Source organism: Erithacus rubecula (genome assembly GCF_903797595.1).
Source record: "Erithacus rubecula genome assembly, chromosome: 3".
Taxonomy (NCBI): domain Eukaryota; kingdom Metazoa; phylum Chordata; class Aves; order Passeriformes; family Muscicapidae; genus Erithacus; species Erithacus rubecula.
Genome location: NC_136689.1, coordinates 12,635,194 through 12,654,119, shown reverse-complemented (window position 1 = coordinate 12,654,119; position 18,926 = coordinate 12,635,194). Strand labels below are relative to the sequence as shown.

Sequence of the window (18,926 nt, the reverse complement as noted above, 5' to 3'; positions counted from 1 at the left end):
CATTAAAATAAATTTAAACAGTGAAGAATGAAATATTCTATTAAAGAGATTATAAATAATAATTGGTTTTTACACTCTCCTCTCCCCAAACCAAATTTTCTCAGTCTAAGGATGGTGAGTAGTCAAATGCATCCTCAGTAAAAGTCAAGCCACAAGGCTCTTCACTGTGCAAAGATATTTTTGATAAATTAAACTCAGAATCAGAAATCTCCATAATTTACTCACAAGCAAAGGGGGCATGACTTTTTTTCCTATTTAGATCCACAACTATACTACTTGAATCACCAAAACCTAGAGATCTCTACCACAAGAACAACTTAACACAAATTTAGAGGAAAGAGGCAGTCTTCACCATAGCAGCACAAGAAAATAGCAATGGCAGTTTATTTGATCAAAGCAACAAATATCTCAATTTATCTTGTAAACAAGTTTCTTAGTTTTAATAATCCTATTTAAGAATGAAAATGGAATCTCTACTCCTCCATGAAAATTCTCATCTTTCAAACATGTCCCTTCTTATTCTAGAGAAGAAATTTCCTCACAAATGAAGAAAGCTGAATCTAGTATTCTTCTGTGACATTTGCCAATGTGTTTAGTATCAGCAGATACACAAACTAAGAGCTTAATCACAGAAGCACTTGAACAGGCATCTCACCCTCCTGCATCAACCAAATACTACCTGTTGGATATCAAGTTTCTCTAGAATTCTACAAAAGAAAAGCTATCATGAGACTGAAATATATCTGACTATATCAAAACTCCTTTTTCTTGCTCAATTTGTACTTGTTTCTTTATCCATTTTATCTTTGGGTCCAGAATCCAAATTTAAGTGTCATACTCAAAATGTTGTAAATCTCTCAATAACAATCTCGAAGGTGAAATCAATCACTAATCACTGTGTTGAAAGCACATTTTTCCTTAGCTGCTGCCCCTTAGAACAACAGGAAGAAGTCTTTACTGTTCAATAATTCATCATCAATGGTGAAAGTCATCTGTTTTTCCAGTTCAGCATGCAGTTTTGCAGGGTGAGAAAGGTCAGAAGAAGCTGCAGCCAAACTGCTGCCTAGGGGCCTTCACTCTGTATGGAGAACAAGAACATTGAAACTCTTCTGTGACTTAAGTGCTTTGGTAGTTGCTATTCGAAGGGCATTACCCAGCAATGGGAAATTGAAGCTCTTTCAAACTAAGAAATAAAATTACTATCAAACAGAAAATACTATATCCAAGGCTACAAAAGCTCACAAATATTGTCCTCGGGATTAAAAAAGCACCTAGTTAAGATTTCTCTAGGAGACCAATGTAGAGCTTTGGGAAAATTTCCATTCATTAACATTCTGTAACAGAACCAAAACTTTGTAGACAATTTCAGGACTCAGTCAGAAAGAATCATGGCCATATGAACTTTATTTACTCTTCCTTCTTGGCCAGCTGTTTTTCAGATACATGTTTAAATTTCTGGTTCATTATAGGAAATGGTAAATAGCTCATTAGAGAAGGGAGAATAAATTTGGAGAAAAAATGGTGGAAAAAAGCAGGTGGCTATGATGCATATTTTTAAAATAATTCTGTTTGAAGTACAGCTGCCCCTGGATACTGTTCATCTTATTTGCAACTTACTGGGTCGAAAACTCTTGGGGGTTGAGTGTTTTTCTGTTACTGTGTCAATTGTAAGAATTTTTCCCATTATCATGCCAATGGAGCTGGCCCGGTTACACCCAGGGTCCCTGATGGGTCCAGACAAAGGGGGTGGGTGGGGACGGCCCCGGAGGGGCCTCTGAGGCTTCCGGGAGGGCACTCGCGTTTCCGGCGCGCCGGGAGCAGGACGCGCGGGATCGTTCAGCCACGCGGCCGAGCACAGCAGAGCCAGACCCTCTGCGATCACCTGCCCTGCATCTGCCCCGTTCCAGCCTCCTGCCTCTGCGGACACAGCTGATCCCCCGGACACACACGGTGAGCGAGGAGCCGCCGCTGCAGCCCGTTCCGGGACCGGCGCGGCCGCTGCTGCCCCTCCCCCCTCCCTCCGTTCCCGTCTGCCCTTCAGCAGATCCGGGCTCTGGACTGAGCACAGAGACAGCGTGCTTGCATCTAAAGGGACTGACACTGAGTTACCTATTTCGTTCTGTTAGCAATTTTAACTGTTATTGTTTTCTGTTTGTATAGTTAGATATATTAGTAAAAGAGCTGTTATTCCCACCCCCCTTATCTCTGCCTCAGAGTCCTTGATTCAAACAATTATAATACTTGGGGGGGGGGAGTGGAACCAAAGTCTATTCCAAAAAGGGAAACCTCTGCCCTTACTGGCAGACACCTGTCCTTTCAAACCAGGACAAAACCACAAGACAACAGCAGGAAGAGCTTAATGTTCTACCTGTTCAAAAAGTTCTAGGTAAAAGACAGTTCACTCTCTAACCAAGCCTTAACTTAAAAAGCATTCCCATGCCTACTGAACAGTTAACAGCAGTCTTGAAAGTGTTACAATGTATTCACAATAACACCTCAAACAGAGACATAACTGTCACTCATTTACCAGTCAATGAAACAAGTTCATACTCATTTCTTTCTGCAGAGAATCTTAAAAGGAAATCTGAAGGTCAAAGGTGGCTTAGGATGACTCACATTTTAAATAACCTGACATACAGTCTTTCAGTTGATCTTTTCCAGAAGATTTTAACTCTTACACCACTGTGGTTCCCAGCTCATTGCCATTCTAGCATCTCAAGTATGAAGTAAAATGTTTATTTAAAGATAAGCCATGTTTAACAATAAAATTACCATAAGTTATAAAAGAAACACTATATTCAAGACAAACAAGTTCTGCAGACCTAGTGGTGCAAAATTTATGTCTAGAAGTGGATTATGTGCAGTGCAAGCCTGTCATCCCTAAAATACTGTCAGCTTCCATGCTCCACTAGAGCTCAGCTGCCCCAAACAGCACGAGGGAAAGCTAACACTTGTTAGAATACACTGATGCAGATTGAAACAGTGATTGTTTGCTGCATTTTAACCTTTGTTTCCATATCACTGTGTCGACCATAGAGTACAAAGATCAACTGATGCCAAAATCAATGAAATAATCTGTATGAGTTTTACTGAAACAGTTCAAATAATTTGTCATCTTTCTATTGTGCCAATTAAGCAATCATAAAAATAATTAATAGAACATTTCCTTTTAAATCACTGTAGATGTTTAGAAATATTATTTCAATTAAATTGGAGATAAAAAGTTAACAAAGAACAAGATGATGTATTTCTTAAATGCCAATTTTTTTAAAAAATATACTTAATACCACAATCTTCTCTATGTGTAAAACCTGGAAAAAGCTTTTATTCCAGGTGTATAGAACTACCAGTTCCACCAAGTTGTTGAATACTTATTGAGCAGCTTGTGTTAAAAAAGCAAAGTTTGGTTACAGGAAGCAGAAGTACTAAACAACCAACCTTCAAGCTGAGAGTTACAGAAACTCCTTGGGCCATTCAGCCCCAGCCAATAAGACAAAAGGCTCATGCCTGTGCCAAATCAGGCACTAACAGCGCCACTTTCCAATGAATGTAATTAAGAGATGACAGTAAGTAAGGTCTTAGGAATTACATATCAAATGATTGTTCCAAGACTGCTTCCTGAGTCCGCTATTCATAAGCAATCCTTTTCCAATGTTCAATCAACTGGACTAAATCCCAAAAGAGGATCAACAGCAGACTCGTGTGCAAGGTCTCCACATAAGAAGTTGTAAGCAAAACAGCATGACAAGAGGAATCAATACAACATCTCATGCAACAATTATTATTTTATATTTAAATCTATTTTAGATGCCTTTGTTTAAATTTTTAAGCTACAGAATTTAACCACTTGATAAAGACTCAACTATGTAATCCTCAAAAACTGCTTAGAAAGAATGACTGCAGAACAACTTCTCAGCATGCAAGTACCCACCTAATGAATTTAAAAATCTTTCTGGAGTCACTTGAACTTGACTTCAGTACAAGGTGGCAAGTCATTCCCCCAGAAATTAGTTACAAAATTTTCTAATGAAAGAGCTCTTAAAGATTATTACACCACAAAAAGTTTCCACAAGAACTACAAGCTATGTACATATACACATTCACACACTCAAAACACAGGCAATGCAGGAAAGCAATTCTGAGAAATGGTTAACATATTCAGAATGAGATGAGACTTTAGAGTGAAGCTCCTGCACACAGAATAAGCTTATGTTGTAAAAACTTATGTATAAGGATCTTCTCAGGTTCTTGTTTTCTTTCACCCACAATAATTAAGTCGAAATTATTCTTCCCTCTCGTAATTAAATCAAACTGTGTTCAATCTCTGCAAAACAGGTGCAAAGCCTCCTAAAATTCTTCAATTATTCACCAGGATGTAATGGCTAATGAATATAGACACATGGCACAGTGTAACTGGTTAGAAAGGTTATACTTCTTTCAAAAGTTCACTAAAACTTAAATCTTGTAAAATACTACAGGTCCATTTTACATGTAATGCACAAACCTCTCCACTACAACAATGTATGTACAGCTGTGACTTGAACAGCAGGACTATATGGATGCAGAAAGATTTTTAAACATAGCTTAACTGTCACAAGCAATGTGACAATAACAGTGGACGGAAAAGAAGAAGACTTTTTAATAAATCCTTGCTGTAGAAATGTCTAGCATGGTAGTTACCAGTACAGTTAGAAATGCAAAGAAGAGGGAGAAATCCTCATGCAGAACAACCTCATCACCCCCCACAACCCAAATTTAAAGATGTACAATCTCTGTCTTGGGTATTTCCCCTGCTACACACAAACACTTAAACATACAAGAAAACCTCATAGAATAGGTAGTAAAGCTGTAAGAACAGCTTTAGCATATAGCCCAAGTATTAGAGCAACCAAAAGTGACTAAAACTGGGACCAGTTTACTTTTTAACAGCATTGTGATTTTCACATAGAATAGTCCCCCAATATGCAGAATTTCCCATCCCTTCAATTTATTCACAGTCCTAATAACAGGTACAGCCTAACAACAAGCTGCTCATGATCACTGTTATATAACACAGGTTTACTCTGTGCTAAACACATCACACAAACACATTAAGTCAGATTTTTCGCTTAAAGGATACGAGAAGCGATCATTCCACGTTGCTCTTTCAACATAATCCAACATAACAACAGCCTTAATCGTCGTTAGAAGTTTGTTCCATGTTTCATCAAAGTCAACTACTCGTGGTTTCAAGGACATTGTGGGGCTTTAGTGTTAATCTGTAGAAGAATTAAACATGTCAGACAACATTGCACAATCACTGAAAAAATATACACTTCCTTTGAATTTTTCAATTTAAACTTCGAACACTGCTGCACCACTATTATAGAGCCACACAAAGAACACCCACCCCCTCCAAAATGAAGCTCACACTCCCCCATTTTTAATGCTTTGGAATGGAACACTAATGTTGCATTAGTAACCTATAAGAATACACCAATTAATCTAACAGCATCATGCTTTACAAAGTTCATTATCTCACCAAACTATTCATTTAACAGTGTCACATGAATAAAACTATTTTCCTGTAAATTTTGATTTGTTCACTTTTATTCAAAGACTGTTTCAACTGTATCTAAGAAAATTTGGGGTAAGAACAAGCTAAACGATTACCACAGTATCTGAAATTCCTACTGTCAGTTTGTAGCCTACGTTCACCTCAGGCTTTCATGCAACATTTTCAGTGTTACATTTGAAAAGACACAAGACCTGAAAGCTTTGATTGGGATGTGAAAAAGAAAACACAGGACAATATGCAAAGCTTGTGCAGCTTTACTGCACTATGCAGTAGGACAAACAGTGAGATCTTTCAAGTGAGACATGGCTTGAAAATACAGAAGCCATGTTAGCAATTTCATAAAAAAATACTGGAAGAGATTACTAAAAAACACACTCAATATTAAATTATCCACATAAAGCCAGGGGAAGAGTAAGGTGATTTTGAAAAGAGACAACTGTGAAGGCCTCTTGTTTCCACTAGTCTCTGTCCTATGCACCTAATCTAGAAAGGACCTGATGTGTGACATTCCATGCACAAAGCAAGTCTAGCTCCTGCTCAGAAACGTGACATTGTAAGACTACAATAAAAAGTGGAAATAATACTTCTATTTCCATTTCAAACAGACGGACAAGTGACTCTTATCTTTCCAAATTTTTAAGGTCAGAAGGGAAAGTAGAAAGCTAGTGACAGACTTTGAGCACAAGAAGCAGACCTCTGTAAGGGAAACAATCAAATGTCATGTTAAAAAACCATTTAGCAACCAGCTTATTACCTTAACCACTACTGGCTCTTACAGGATATATCACTTCTCAATTCAAGAAAAATGTAATAAAATCAGATGTAACTTTTAGCATGGATGCATACAACCTGCCCTACTGATTAATTAACCAAGCTCCTCAACTGCTGCAAGTATTGTCATATTTGTAACATTTAATTCATATATGTTGGCAGGACTTGACACAGAAAAATCATTGAGAAGTGACAAAACAAAGATCCATCAAAGAACTAAGCTGAAACATACACTGCTGAATGTTTCACAGAAACATGAAACTCAGCAGAAAGTGATAACAGCTTGTTTCCAGGAGGAGAGAGGGAAGTGGTAATCTTGAAAAAGACTTCTGGAAAACACAAGAGGATTTCCAGCTGACCTCAAGAAAGAATAATCATGGTTTACAAAAGACATTAAGAATCATAAGTGCTTGTGGTAATGAAGCTGTACTTGTGCTATATTAGAAGTTGCTGTCTTGGAAACACACGTGGCACATCCAAGGTAAAAAAGCCCTTTCTTCAAAGACAAGCAAAACTGAGGGGAAGAAGGAAGCATGAATAAAAAGTTTGCCCCGTAGTACATCCCAATGTCATTAATAAGTAACACCATGTTCTGGATGATTAAAACATAATACTGTAGAAAGCATTCACACGGTCATCCAACTATTCTGGAGTTAAACAGCTGAATATAATTGCTATTTGGCATTCTCTTACAACTTTCATGGCAACAAGAATTTAAATGTGTTTTACAGACATTTTAACAAATATGGTTATAACTCCTACTGTAAGACACTGGACTTTTGGGGTACGCTGTGCCCCAATGTTAGCAATGTTCAAGCTCACCAACTTTGACTATTAAATGTCTTGCATTATCACTGTAAGAACTACAGCAGGGCAGAATATCTGCCCCAGGATTTAGACTATTCAAGGGGTGGGAAGCCAAACTATTTGATAAGCCCTAAGGTAAACAGATGTTATTGAAACATATTTACTCAGCAGGATAATGAAACGACGTCGCTTCCATCGCCTCGTTCTTTAAAACATACGGCTGTCATACTGCATATATTTGTACATAAATAAAATAGCATTCTGTCCAGCATCAAAGAACGCCCCAAATTTCCAAGCTATTTAACCACCTCGACAAGCAGCATTACAAGCCCGTGGCGGGTGCGCAGCCACAGGCAGGAGCACTCCTATCAAACAGGTGACCAGCGATCCAGCGCTGCCCGCCCCCGCCCCGCTCCCCACCTTCTCCCTCCACCAAAACAAAAAGCGAAACTGGCTGAGAGCACAGCCAGCGGATAATGAGCGGCCCGCCAGAGAGGCCGCACCGCGCCCTCCCCGCGGGGCAAGGGCAGGAGCCGGGGCAGGAGGCGGCGGGCGGGCGCGGCCGCACCGACACCGACACCGCCGGGGATGGGGGCCCGGGGCGGGGGCAGCGCCGGGGCCGGGGCCGGATGGAGGCAGGGCCCGATCGCCCCCACGCACAGCCGGCGGGGTCGGGACCGCCACCTCCCCACGAGCGCGGCGCTCCTTCGCCTCAGCGCGGCCGGGCCGGGCGAGGGCGTTACCTGGCGGCCCGGGGCCCGAGTCAGCGACCCCCGCCCGGCCTCCCTCGCTCCTGCCCTCGGCCGCGGTCGCTGCCCCGCTCCGTCCTCACAGCGCTGCCATTACCCAAAGCCGCTCGCGCCCCGCCCCTCCGCCGGTGCCGCCACTGCCGGGGTCGGGGCGCGGCCCCACGGCCCCGCTCGGCGCTGCCGCCGCAGCGCTGCCGCCTCACCCGCGGCGCCGCGGCCCCCGGGCTCTGCCCGCCGGGCTCTCCTCGCCGGTCGCAGGGCGAGCTGGGACCGGTGGGTCCCGGCGCTCCGTGAGTTTCCGATCGCGCCCACCCCCGCCGGAGCAGCGGGGTTTGGTACAGCCCGCGCTGTACGGCGAGCGCGGGCGGCCGCACTTCCCAGCGGCGGGGCGGTCGCCGCGCACGCGTCACCCCGCCTTCCATGGCGGGACCGTTCCCGTCCCGCGCCTTCCCGACATGGAGTCGCGGGGCACGGGCGCTGGAACGGGCCTCTCCCCTGGGCGCGGCGTTCCCGGGCTTCGTGTGAAGAGGTCGCTGTTACCTCAGAAGGTGAAAGTGTCCCCGTCCCACCACCGGCTCCCACAGGGAATTTCCCCAGCCTCCAGCACCCCGCTCCGGTGCGGGACGGCCCGGGCAGTGACTCGGCAGAGCGCGCACCGTTCCCATGGGGGCCTGTGGCGGAAAGGGGCAACACAAAGTTGTCGTGTGCAAGTAACAAAGTAGAGTCGCTGTGGAGACCAAGTATCCGGGCGTGCTCACGTGCACAGGCGCACGCGGGATTCCCTGGGCGCCGCCTCAGGGCGGATCAGCACAGCGGCTATTCCCTTAAAACGCTAACAAAACAGGCATTCGTTTAGAGCTCGTAGTGCAGCTCTCCCTAGGAGACAATGGTCTTCTGGAAAAAACACATTTATTTCTGAAAATTGTCTATTGTTCAAACTACTCAAAACTCATGTCGAAATAATTGCTTTCCCTGTTTTCAAATCAAGCCCTTGCCCATTTCATTTCCAGGGCTTGCAGCTTTATCATTAAGCCTTAATGCTTTCCTTTATGTTCTGTTTTTATATTATTTTTATTAGCGCCTTCTAGACATTTTAAACACCATTTCAATTTTCTCTATTTTCATCCTAAACGCCTTTATTTTTCTATTCTGCTAATTAAAACTCTTCTATTTGCTGGGGGAGAGGTAGGTTGTAACTTCACTTTTGACTGCTTGTTATTTTCTGCAAGTGTTGAATTCTATCTGTGGCATTTTCTTCATTTTTAAGGACTGAAGGCTCTTTTTTAAACTCTTAGAAGCTCAAATATATGCTGGCACAATTTAATTATGTTATTTATGTGTGAATGTGTTACTTGTACAAGATCAGATATCACAAGTTAGACAGTCGTTAATGAAAAACATCCTTGTCTATACACTACCCAAACATTACACAATACATATTTTCTGAATTTCTGTTCTATGAGGAAGTTTAGTCCTGAGTTAACTGTTATAAACTGGAAACATAAATACAGAGTGGGAGGCATTTTCAAAACTAATAATTTGAGATGTTCTGCATGGGAGAATAATATATTAATTTTCAGAAATTATAAATATTTCTAATTAACACAGACTTTAGTTAGGTCCCAAATCCTCAACTATTCTGCACACTTTGTTCTAGAAGGTTGCAGTTGAGGAAGCACAGTTAGGGAGTCACAAGTCAGAGGAAGAACGTGAACATTCATTGCTCCTTTTACGTAAGATATTTGAAAATTGCCCTTGGATTTAAATGCATTTAGGAAATAACAACTCCTACATAAGTCACAAAACTTCAAGATCTGGATATCCTTTTCATCAAGTGTCTTTGTCAATGGTGTCCAGAGAAATACCAGCTAAGAGCACAGAACGGGGTATTGCAGGAGTCTGAGGTGAGCAAGCCGTGAGCATTACTGTGTGTGTTTCTAAGGTCATCTCGCCCCTTCCACGGCACTGCCTGCACTTCCAAAAGAACAAAGGTTCTCATAGAGTCTATTAAGAAATAATTACAATGTATCTGCCAAGAGCAAGATCAAAACTAAACGTAAGCACCAGTGCTTTATGGGAGTGGATATGTGATTTATGCATCAGTGAGTTCAGTTCAGTGTTAGCTCTTTGCTGGGGCTGCTCTACCTGCTGCAGCCCAGGTGCTGATGATCTGAATGAAGCTGCTGTGCAGCCAGCCATGGCCAAGCCAGCCAGCAATGAAAGCTGCACTTGGCAAAGCATGACCAATTAATGGTGTCCTCAGCTATCTCAGTCATGTCTTGATGCATTTCTTGATGACAGCAAATGTGCAGACCTACATTAAATCCTGCTTGAGCAAGGCTGTGTTGTCTTTCAGAAGGTGTAGATACAGAGACACAGATGGGGGACAGGTGGACATTCTGGAAGTTTTTGTAGGATAATCCTATGGAGAAGTCAACTTCTTCCCAGTAAATTCTTATCAGTTCTTCATATATTGTTGATTACATTAGATACAGGTTCTTTTCTACTACATGCATATGTCACCTTAAAACTTTGCCACCACATATACAAACTTATGCTTCTTTGATTACATGTGCTATCAAATCTGCTTACTGTCCTAATCAGTACTGCAGTATTTCCTGAGTTGCCCCATTGTTTATATGCATTTGTTTTCTCTCATCTGATATTTCTGTTTCTCTGTCTGTTTGCACTAGCATGTTTTCTTCTCTCTTATGTAATTAATTCTTTTGGAAGGAGCTGTATATTTTGTTTATGCTACATCTAACATTGTATTATTGTGGTAGGGAACTATGAATCCCATAGTCCTATGGTGATACAAACACTATATTAAATCTGCCTCTGTACCACCTACTGCTTTATTTAAAAGCCAGTTTAGACTGCAGTCTGAACTGATAGTGAGTATCCACATTCCCCACCACCATTTCATTTGCAAATGCCTTCCATGTTACTATCTGCTCTTCTTGTCTTAGATTTAAAATCCTGATTTTAGAGTAACATATTCCTTAGCCTTTGTCATGTAGAAAATGAGAATATTGACTGGATTATTTATGTTATATTCATGTTATATTAAGTTTTTAGTAGATGAGTTAGTCTGCATTATTGATGCAGATAATAATGTTTATTTTTTTTTAAATATTTTGCTTCTGAAAAAAAAGACAAATGAAAGTAGGAATGGACCTTTATTTCATTATAGCTATTTTTAATATTGTGGGTATTTGTCTTTCATGTGGTAACGTACAAAATATATATATAAACTGAAAAAAATATTTTGTGATGATAAAAAGATACAGTAATTAAGTATTGTTCTTGTCGATTTTTTTAAATTTATGAAGAATTTCAAATTTTTTAATTATTTAATCTGCTGTAACCCCATTAATTTTCACTAAAAAGCAGGTGCTCACTGCACTCCTGGCCACAAGATGGCAGCGCTGAATAGATAAAAAATAGTAGTTCAAGTTCAATAAAACTAACAAAACCCAATCTTTTTGCCGTGAAATAGGAAAATTAACAAAAGTTGAACTCTGCCAAACAACATTGATTAGTTAGCCAGCAAGCTAGCATTTAGAGATAGATCAATGCACTGTCAAGACTTGATGATGCAGTAAGTGAGCCTAAATTATTCTACTTACTGGATTTTTCTGATATTAAACAGCTTTACATATAAGGTACCAAAAGAGTAAAAGATTTTGGAGCTTTTGTGTGCTCAGTTACAAGGTTGTAAATCCTTCCTGTTCAGTAAGTGCATCAATGCCAACAGCTTAGGTACTTGCTATGGGCTGAGTGAACCAGATATAACAATTTACCAAAAAACAAGCAACATGGCATATAAGAGGTTTCTTTATTTCAATTTTCTGTTGTTTCTATTTATTGAATTGTTCCTATTTATCATACTGTTTATCTAAGCATTTGGAAAAAGAGGGCAAAAACATTCTAAAGAAGCTATTAGGTGGCTTTATTTTCTGAATTATTAAAAATGAAGGAGTCCTGGCTGTCATCGTCTGGCTGGGTTTGAGTTAATTACTGGGATTTTGCTTTCAGGTTTAATTTGAATATGAAACTACCCCTGAAATTTACTCTAGTAAATAAGCTAGCTCGTAGTTTTCATGCTTTAGCTTATATGCATAAAATTCCAAAGCTAGTACGAATTAGGGAAGCGTGGTGACAGAGCTGAGGACATGGAATTGTTCCAACATCATCACTTATCCCTGCTGGTGGAAATGAGAGAGAGAGAGAGCCATGAGAGGATGCTGCACGCAAGGGAAAGAAAGCTGCAGTTCCAGTAAAGTTCTGTTACCTCTGCCAGGTCATGAGCTGGGCATGTATTTGTTTATAGTACCAGCAGTGAACCAAAAAATATTATCCTAAATGTCTCTCCTTCCCTTTTGATTCAGAAATTATGCAATTGTCTTCAGAGAGTGGTTCAAGTCCTTTTTTAGCAGTGCCTTTTAATAAAAGGCTCATAGATCATGTGCACCATTGTACAATCACTTTTAAAAATCATGGTGAAATAATCCTTTCAAGGATATGCCGTAACAGTGAAAAGACATTGCTCAATACCTCAAATCCTGTGTCCAGTTCTGGGCCTGTTACTTCAAGAAAGACATTGAAGTGCTGGAGCATGTCTAGAGAAGGGGAATGAAGCTGGTGAAGTGTACATATGAGGATGCAGTCAGGAGAGCCTGGGGTGTTTATCCTTGAGGAGTCTCAGGGAAAATCTTATTTCTCTCTACAACTCCTTCAAAGGAGATTGCAGCCAGGTGGGGGTCAACCTCTTCTCCCAGGCAGACAGAGACAGAATGAGAGGAAGTGGCCTCAAGCTGCGATTGGAGATGTTCAGGTTGGACATCCAGAAAAATTTCTTCACTCAAAAGGTTGTCAGCCATTGGAATGGGCTGCCCAGAAAAGTGGTGCAGTCACCATCCTGGGAGGTATTCAAGAAACAACTGGATGTGGCACTTAGTGCTAATGGTTTATTTGACAAGGTGGTATTCAGCCAAATGTTGGATTCCATGACCTTGGAGGTATTTTCCAACCTCAATGATTTTATAATCCTATGATTTTATGAGCAGATACTGTGTGAGGAAGGCAGCTGCTGCCTTCTGTTTGCTAGGCAGAAATGGAGAAAATAGTAATGTAAATCTTGAGTGGTTCTACCACTATATTAAAAATGAACACCCCAGCTTACAGCTCTATGACATCTGTGTGTGCAGTATGTATAAATATACACACAGATGGAAGAAAAACACTTGAAGTTGGTGATTACAGAACCCTTAGTGATGATGACTCAGGCAACACAACTTAATTTTGAGACAAGGTTGAATTTCCAGAGCTGCTCTTCCCAGGAAAAAAAAAAAAAAAAAAAAAAAAGGAAAAAGAGCAAATAGTATCTGTCTCCACCAAAATATGATAAATGGGAAATGTCTAGTGTCCATTTCTAAAATGTCATTTTCCAAATTAAACTAGACATCATTCCATTTCCTCGAGTTTTCTTGAGAAATTGTTTTACAAAAGTATATATATTTGTCTCTCAAATAATCCAGTAAAACACATATTTCATACTTAATGGAGATGGAAACCTCCTGTAATGTGCAAAAGTGCTAGACTGATAGAATGAGAAACAGACAAATGGGATGAGATAAAACAGCTCATAAATAAACCAGCTGGCAAAATAGCATCATCAAAGAGATAAATTACTTGAGCTAGTATTTGATAAAAGATATATTATTTTCAGAAAAATGTGTTTCTTTAGCCATTTATCTGTATCACTGGTCCACTAAGAATTAACAATTCTTAGCATGAAAGAAATACAGAAGTTCTCTCACATAAACACACTGCAAATAGGCTGATAATCTTCTATTACACAGAATACTCTTCCATTTAGTTATTTTTGACTTGGATGTCTTCCTTCTCTATAGTTCCCAAGCACCTTTACCTTGTTCCATTTATTCAGCAGCTTTTGCTTTTCAATATATATTCTGCACTCTTGCTCTTCACTGTCATTTACAACCATTTACCACCAACAAAACAATCTTCTCCCCATTAAAAACAATCTACAGTTTCTAGAAAATTTAGTCTACAGCTATTGTTAAGCAAATGCAAATTCTTTTTTTAATATATTTTCATTGAATATTTTAATAAATATGAATTCTTTGTTTGCCTTTTACTGCATTATCTGAATGTTTGATGTCATTCACCTTTATGTCAGGTAGTTCCTCAATGTCCTGTTAATGCTGGCCACGTTCCTACACTGGCTCACTGTGCTTTATAGGATACATCTTTTCCAAGGCACAAGTGTATGACAACTGTCTGGGATATCCATATTCCTGTGGCATTCAAATACTAACTGTTTTCTGTGTGCTTCTTTTAACACAGCCTATTCATGGAACTTTTAATAGTAAAGTTTTATGTATTTAAATTTTAAATATAACTCAAACAGTTGTTTGGAAACTGAATATTCATCTTATAAGTACAAACTAATGCTTTATACAAACCTTTACTTTTCACCTGAAAAGTTCAAAGATATCTACAAACAGCAATAAATTGGAAATGGTTATGAATACTGTGAACTACATGTTATATTCATGTTATGAGAAAGGTTATACAAGTAAAGTTCATTGTTCAGCAGAGGAAATGAAAATTTAATGTAGTAGATTTAAGTTACCATTGTTTCTTTTCTGCTGCAACAGAAATATCATTATGCATGTATCTTGAAGTCACCAGTCAATCCTTTAAATATTTCAGATGCCTTACATTGTTCCCTAGTCAGAATATTATTTTCCCATTATAATAATTTCTCTCATGAAATTAATATGCAACAAATGAGTATGCAGCAATTTATATAATGTCAAGTTATTTATCAGACCATAAATTCCTCCATTGTTTTGTTTGTTCTGGCTCCAGCATGTGGGGTGACAACAGTGCTGGAGACCTGGCCTAGGACTGGCAGATTAGAAGACAGTCTGAATCCTGTCAATTCTCCTCATTACTTACAAACACCATACCAGGTATCTAACTACACATTCACAAATCATTTTAGCCATTTGTGTTATTGTTCAAGCAATGATTCATTAAGTGATCACAGTTGAGCAACTACTGTATTCTGATTTGCCTTGCAATGTTTTGGAGCATCTGTAAGTACCTCCTTTCAAACTGCAGGACATACCAGACAGTAGCATATGACTAGGGATACCTGTTTTGTATTTATAAACTTCAATTTCTTATTACAAATCCTAAAAACATGGGAAAAAACACAAACAAACAAACAAAAAACAAAAACAAAAAACCCCCAAAACAAAAAAAAAACAAACCCAAACACAAACAAACCACATGAAAATGTTGTATTTCATCTTTGGAGTGTAAAATATAACGTTACTGCAAGTTACGTTATCCAAAATCAAATCATTACAAACCCAAGAAAATTAAGGTAATGATGGTTTTAAAAATGGACCTAGAATCATACTTGATAACCCCTTCACCAATAATAATGTCCAACCTTTCTAAATAAAGAAATCCTGTTGTATACATGACACAAGGCAAAGTAGAGCTAGCTGAGGTACTGCAAATCCTCACAGCTGCTAGGCCTGGCTTCTCACTAAAGCAGACCTGAGACTCCTCAAGGCTTTTCCTTCCTGTGCTTCTGGCTTATGCAACCCACAAAAGTCAAGGCAGTGCCTTAGCACAGCACTAATTCAGGTAGTATCAATTTTCAGAGGTTCCAGTGATGGGGAGTAGCAAACAGCAAGAATAAAAAAATAATCAGTGTGCTCTTGTACTACTTGTACATCACTCAGTCTTACTTCCAACTTAACATAGTTTAGGGAAGGAGACATTACAAAACATTTATAATTCTACAGATGTGTAACTTAAAAAAAAAAATCTATATACATTTGGAAAATAATATTTACAAAGCTTTTACCTTTTACAATATTGTTCAATGTTTGCCTTTCTAAGGGTGTGCCATTTCTATATGTGAGCCAATGGAAATCCATATTTTTCTTGCATTGCTAGGAGTTTATAAAAGAAAAGAATAGGTAAAATAGATTATTACTCTTATATTTTATACATTAAAGTGTACCTCTTGTCTAATCTGTCCTCTGTTTCAGACTGATCAGGATTTTGTTGCAGCATGCAGATATTGGCTACTTCCGACTTTCATCACATTTACAAAATAAATGGTGAAAACAGTGGCTGTGTGATGACTGCACTTTCCTTTTACCACTCTGCAAGTTCTGCACTTGTCCCTCTATTTCCTTGCAGGCAATGAGAGAGTAGAGGTAAGATTATTCAATAATGAACTAAAATTGGAGTGGTCCATGAGGAGACCTGTGGTGAAATTATTAATCTGTAATATAGGATATACCAAATAGGATACTGGTGTATTTTTTCTGTCAGTTTTACCTGTATTATTTTCAGATATCTGGATTCTAATTAAAGAGAAATTGACAACAAGATAGGTAGCATATCCATTTTGCTGTCATTGTTTATGCCAAGACAATCCATTAACTTTTTTACAAGAAAACTAAACAGGCATTTCATAAGATTAGAACTGAAATGCAAGAAAGTCTTCAAATCCCCTTAAAAATTTTATTTCAAAAGATAACTGTAAGAGCCAAGTGAAAAATCAGTTGTCTCAAAATTACACAGATAGCATTCCTACTGATGTAATGTGCATTGGTGAAATACTGATTCTCTCTGCAAAGAGCACCATGTTTCTTTTGGTGCCAAATGAAGTTGCTCCAACTCCCTGCACATCTATTACTCTCCCTGGTTAAGGTAGCACTTCTCTGTGTGATGATGCAGTGGATCAAACTTAAGAATTCATCTAGGTTGAAAGAAACTTAGTGGCTTTGCCCACTGAAGTTAAAAAAAAAAAAAAAATGCAGTGGGCATTTTGAGTTAGAGAGAAAAGCAGACTCAGGCAGTCATTCTGATTTCATTTCTGATGGCAACAAAGAGCCTGGATTTCAACTTTGTGTTCTTACATAAATTATGAAATTTATGACGAATCATGACCTGTGTGGCCTTATAATTATCTCGTTCTTTAGCATTTGAAATTAAAAGGGTTAACACCAGGCATCAATGTCAACTTGAGACAAGTGTTTTTAGTCAAAGTGAGCACTTGTGAGGCACAGTCTGGCCTCAGGTAACAAACAGGGTACCCCAGCCCTGCTGTGGTTAGAACACAACAGTCCCTTTTCATTCCCTTCCTCTTCCAGCCCACCAACTTCAGTGAGCAGCACCAAGAGCCAAACCTGGTTAGTCATCTCTGTATTGCCAGGGTCCAAGGCCCTCTGGCAGTTCACTTGCTCCTCTGATACTCTTCATTATGAAAGGTGGTATAAATAGTAATAAATTCGTAGTTAAACATTTCAAAGCTGTTTATAACTTACTTGAAAACCAATAAAAAATAACTGCTTGTCCAAATCCAGGCCCTAAGACTTCATGGAAATTCTCAGTTTGTTTACAGGTAACTCACTCTAGTGGTTTTCCATTATTTAACACGCTCATTTGAAATTTCTTCCTGCTTGTAATAAGACGTCTACCTTCAAAAATATTTGCTGATATCCTGAGAGCCATTTTTGCCTTTTTGAGCATAAAAATATTTTTTGAGGAGCTGCTAATATCCTAAGAGCCATATTTGGCTTTTTGAGTATACAAGGCAAAACTCAATTTTTTTCCAAAGGTTTCAGCAGAGTAGTTCTCAGCAGTTTAACACTTGCCTCTTCATCTGATTATCTTGCTATTCTAATAAATATTTTTAACTGACAAGAGCAAACATATCTTTTAATGAATGAGCATAACAATAGTGTACATAATGGGTGAGCTCTTAAAGCAGAACTAATTATGGGAAAAGAAACTCCTATTTAAAAAGCCAGAACAGACACATAATATATATGCTAGAAACAAAGGGAGGGAAACAGAACTCAAAACAGGAAGGGGGTGTTCAATATTTCAACAAAGGAAATGTAGGATGAAAACTGAAAACAAGCAATAGTGATAACTGAAGATTCTGTATTTTTTCCACTACATTGCAATTTTGATAGCTGTGTTAAATAACTCCTGTGAAGCAAATAAAAGAACTGAGCGCTTAAAAGCAAAACCCTTGCAAATAAATATGATTCATCTCTTATGAAGTCAGAGATAAGAGTTATTTGTTTTTTTTAAAAAAACACAGGAAATCAATACGCAGGTTCTCTTCATGCCATGAATAAGCCTGAGTGTTTGACCTGTGTGGACGTATCACCAATCCTGACACACACATCCTCCAATTCTTCAATCACAATGAGTTATGTGAAATTAACTTCGGTTTTTCATGTTTATTTAGCATACGGAGTAGTTTCTCACAGTAAAAAAAAAAAAAAAAACCAACTAAAAAAAACCCAAATTCAAAACATAAAAATGTGTAAATACATTATGTAACTTCAGAATATATGTCCAGTGATGTATAGATATTCAATTTAAAATATGCTGCATTATAATTCCTTCTTACACTACTTCGTAAAATACTAAGTAGCAATAGGACATATGATGCTCTACCACCCCTAGTAACAAAGTTTATGGCTTACGTATTTATTGCATTTGAACATTATTAACCCTGAGCCGACGGGCCTTGTGCTCCCAGCGAAGGACGCGCTCACACCTGGAGGACAAGCGCGGCATGACTCAGGGTATTTGGACGTGATCCCGTGACAGCGGGCGGGGAAACACGCACGTCGCTCCCGCTTGTTACCTCTTGGCAATTTCTTATTTATTCAGCTAAAAAAATGTAAAATACTATGTCATACCATGAATGACTGACGTAAGGAACGTGCTTTTACTAAGCACAATTACAAAACAGCCTGCGGGCAGGTTTCCGCGTCCCTCAGGGTTCCGGCACCGCCCAGGGACAACAGGGGTTGTGCGCGTCCCTTCCCTCGGTCAGCGCGGGACTGCCGGGGCTGGGCCCTGCGGGGAGCGAGCCCAGCCAACCGTCCTTATCGGCGGGGCCCGGCCGGCGCGGCGAGCGGCCGGCACCGCCCCGCTATCGCACGCCCGGAGCGCGG

At 39.5% G+C, this 18,926-nt stretch overlaps 1 protein-coding gene and 1 long non-coding RNA gene across 6 annotated transcripts in view; both read right to left on the bottom strand.

The window, feature by feature from the left end:
- CUL2 (cullin 2) overlaps positions 1 to 8,258 on the bottom strand; it is an 81,458-nt gene extending 73,200 nt beyond the window's left edge. For 3 of the 5 annotated variants that reach the window (XM_079301259.1, XM_079301258.1, XM_079301262.1), the window contains exons 1-2: positions 7,879 to 8,036; positions 5,120 to 5,258 (exon numbers count right to left, since the gene is read on the bottom strand). In XM_079301259.1, the coding sequence (XP_079157385.1) occupies positions 5,120 to 5,238 (119 nt within the window). In that variant the 5' untranslated portion in view covers positions 5,239 to 5,258; positions 7,879 to 8,036. Of the gene's footprint in view, positions 1 to 5,119; positions 5,259 to 7,878 lie in introns of all 5 variants that reach the window. The other 2 variants (XM_079301260.1, XM_079301261.1) reach the window with 2 other exon arrangements.
- Positions 8,259 to 9,413: 1,155 nt separating this feature from the next.
- Positions 9,414 to 18,732, bottom strand: LOC306799782. Its single transcript, XR_013773678.1, has 3 exons — positions 18,669 to 18,732; positions 15,800 to 15,887; positions 9,414 to 9,853 (listed from the first exon to the last, which is right to left on the bottom strand). It is a non-coding gene; the product is annotated as an uncharacterized lncRNA (long non-coding RNA).
- Positions 18,733 to 18,926: the final 194 nt, after the last annotated feature.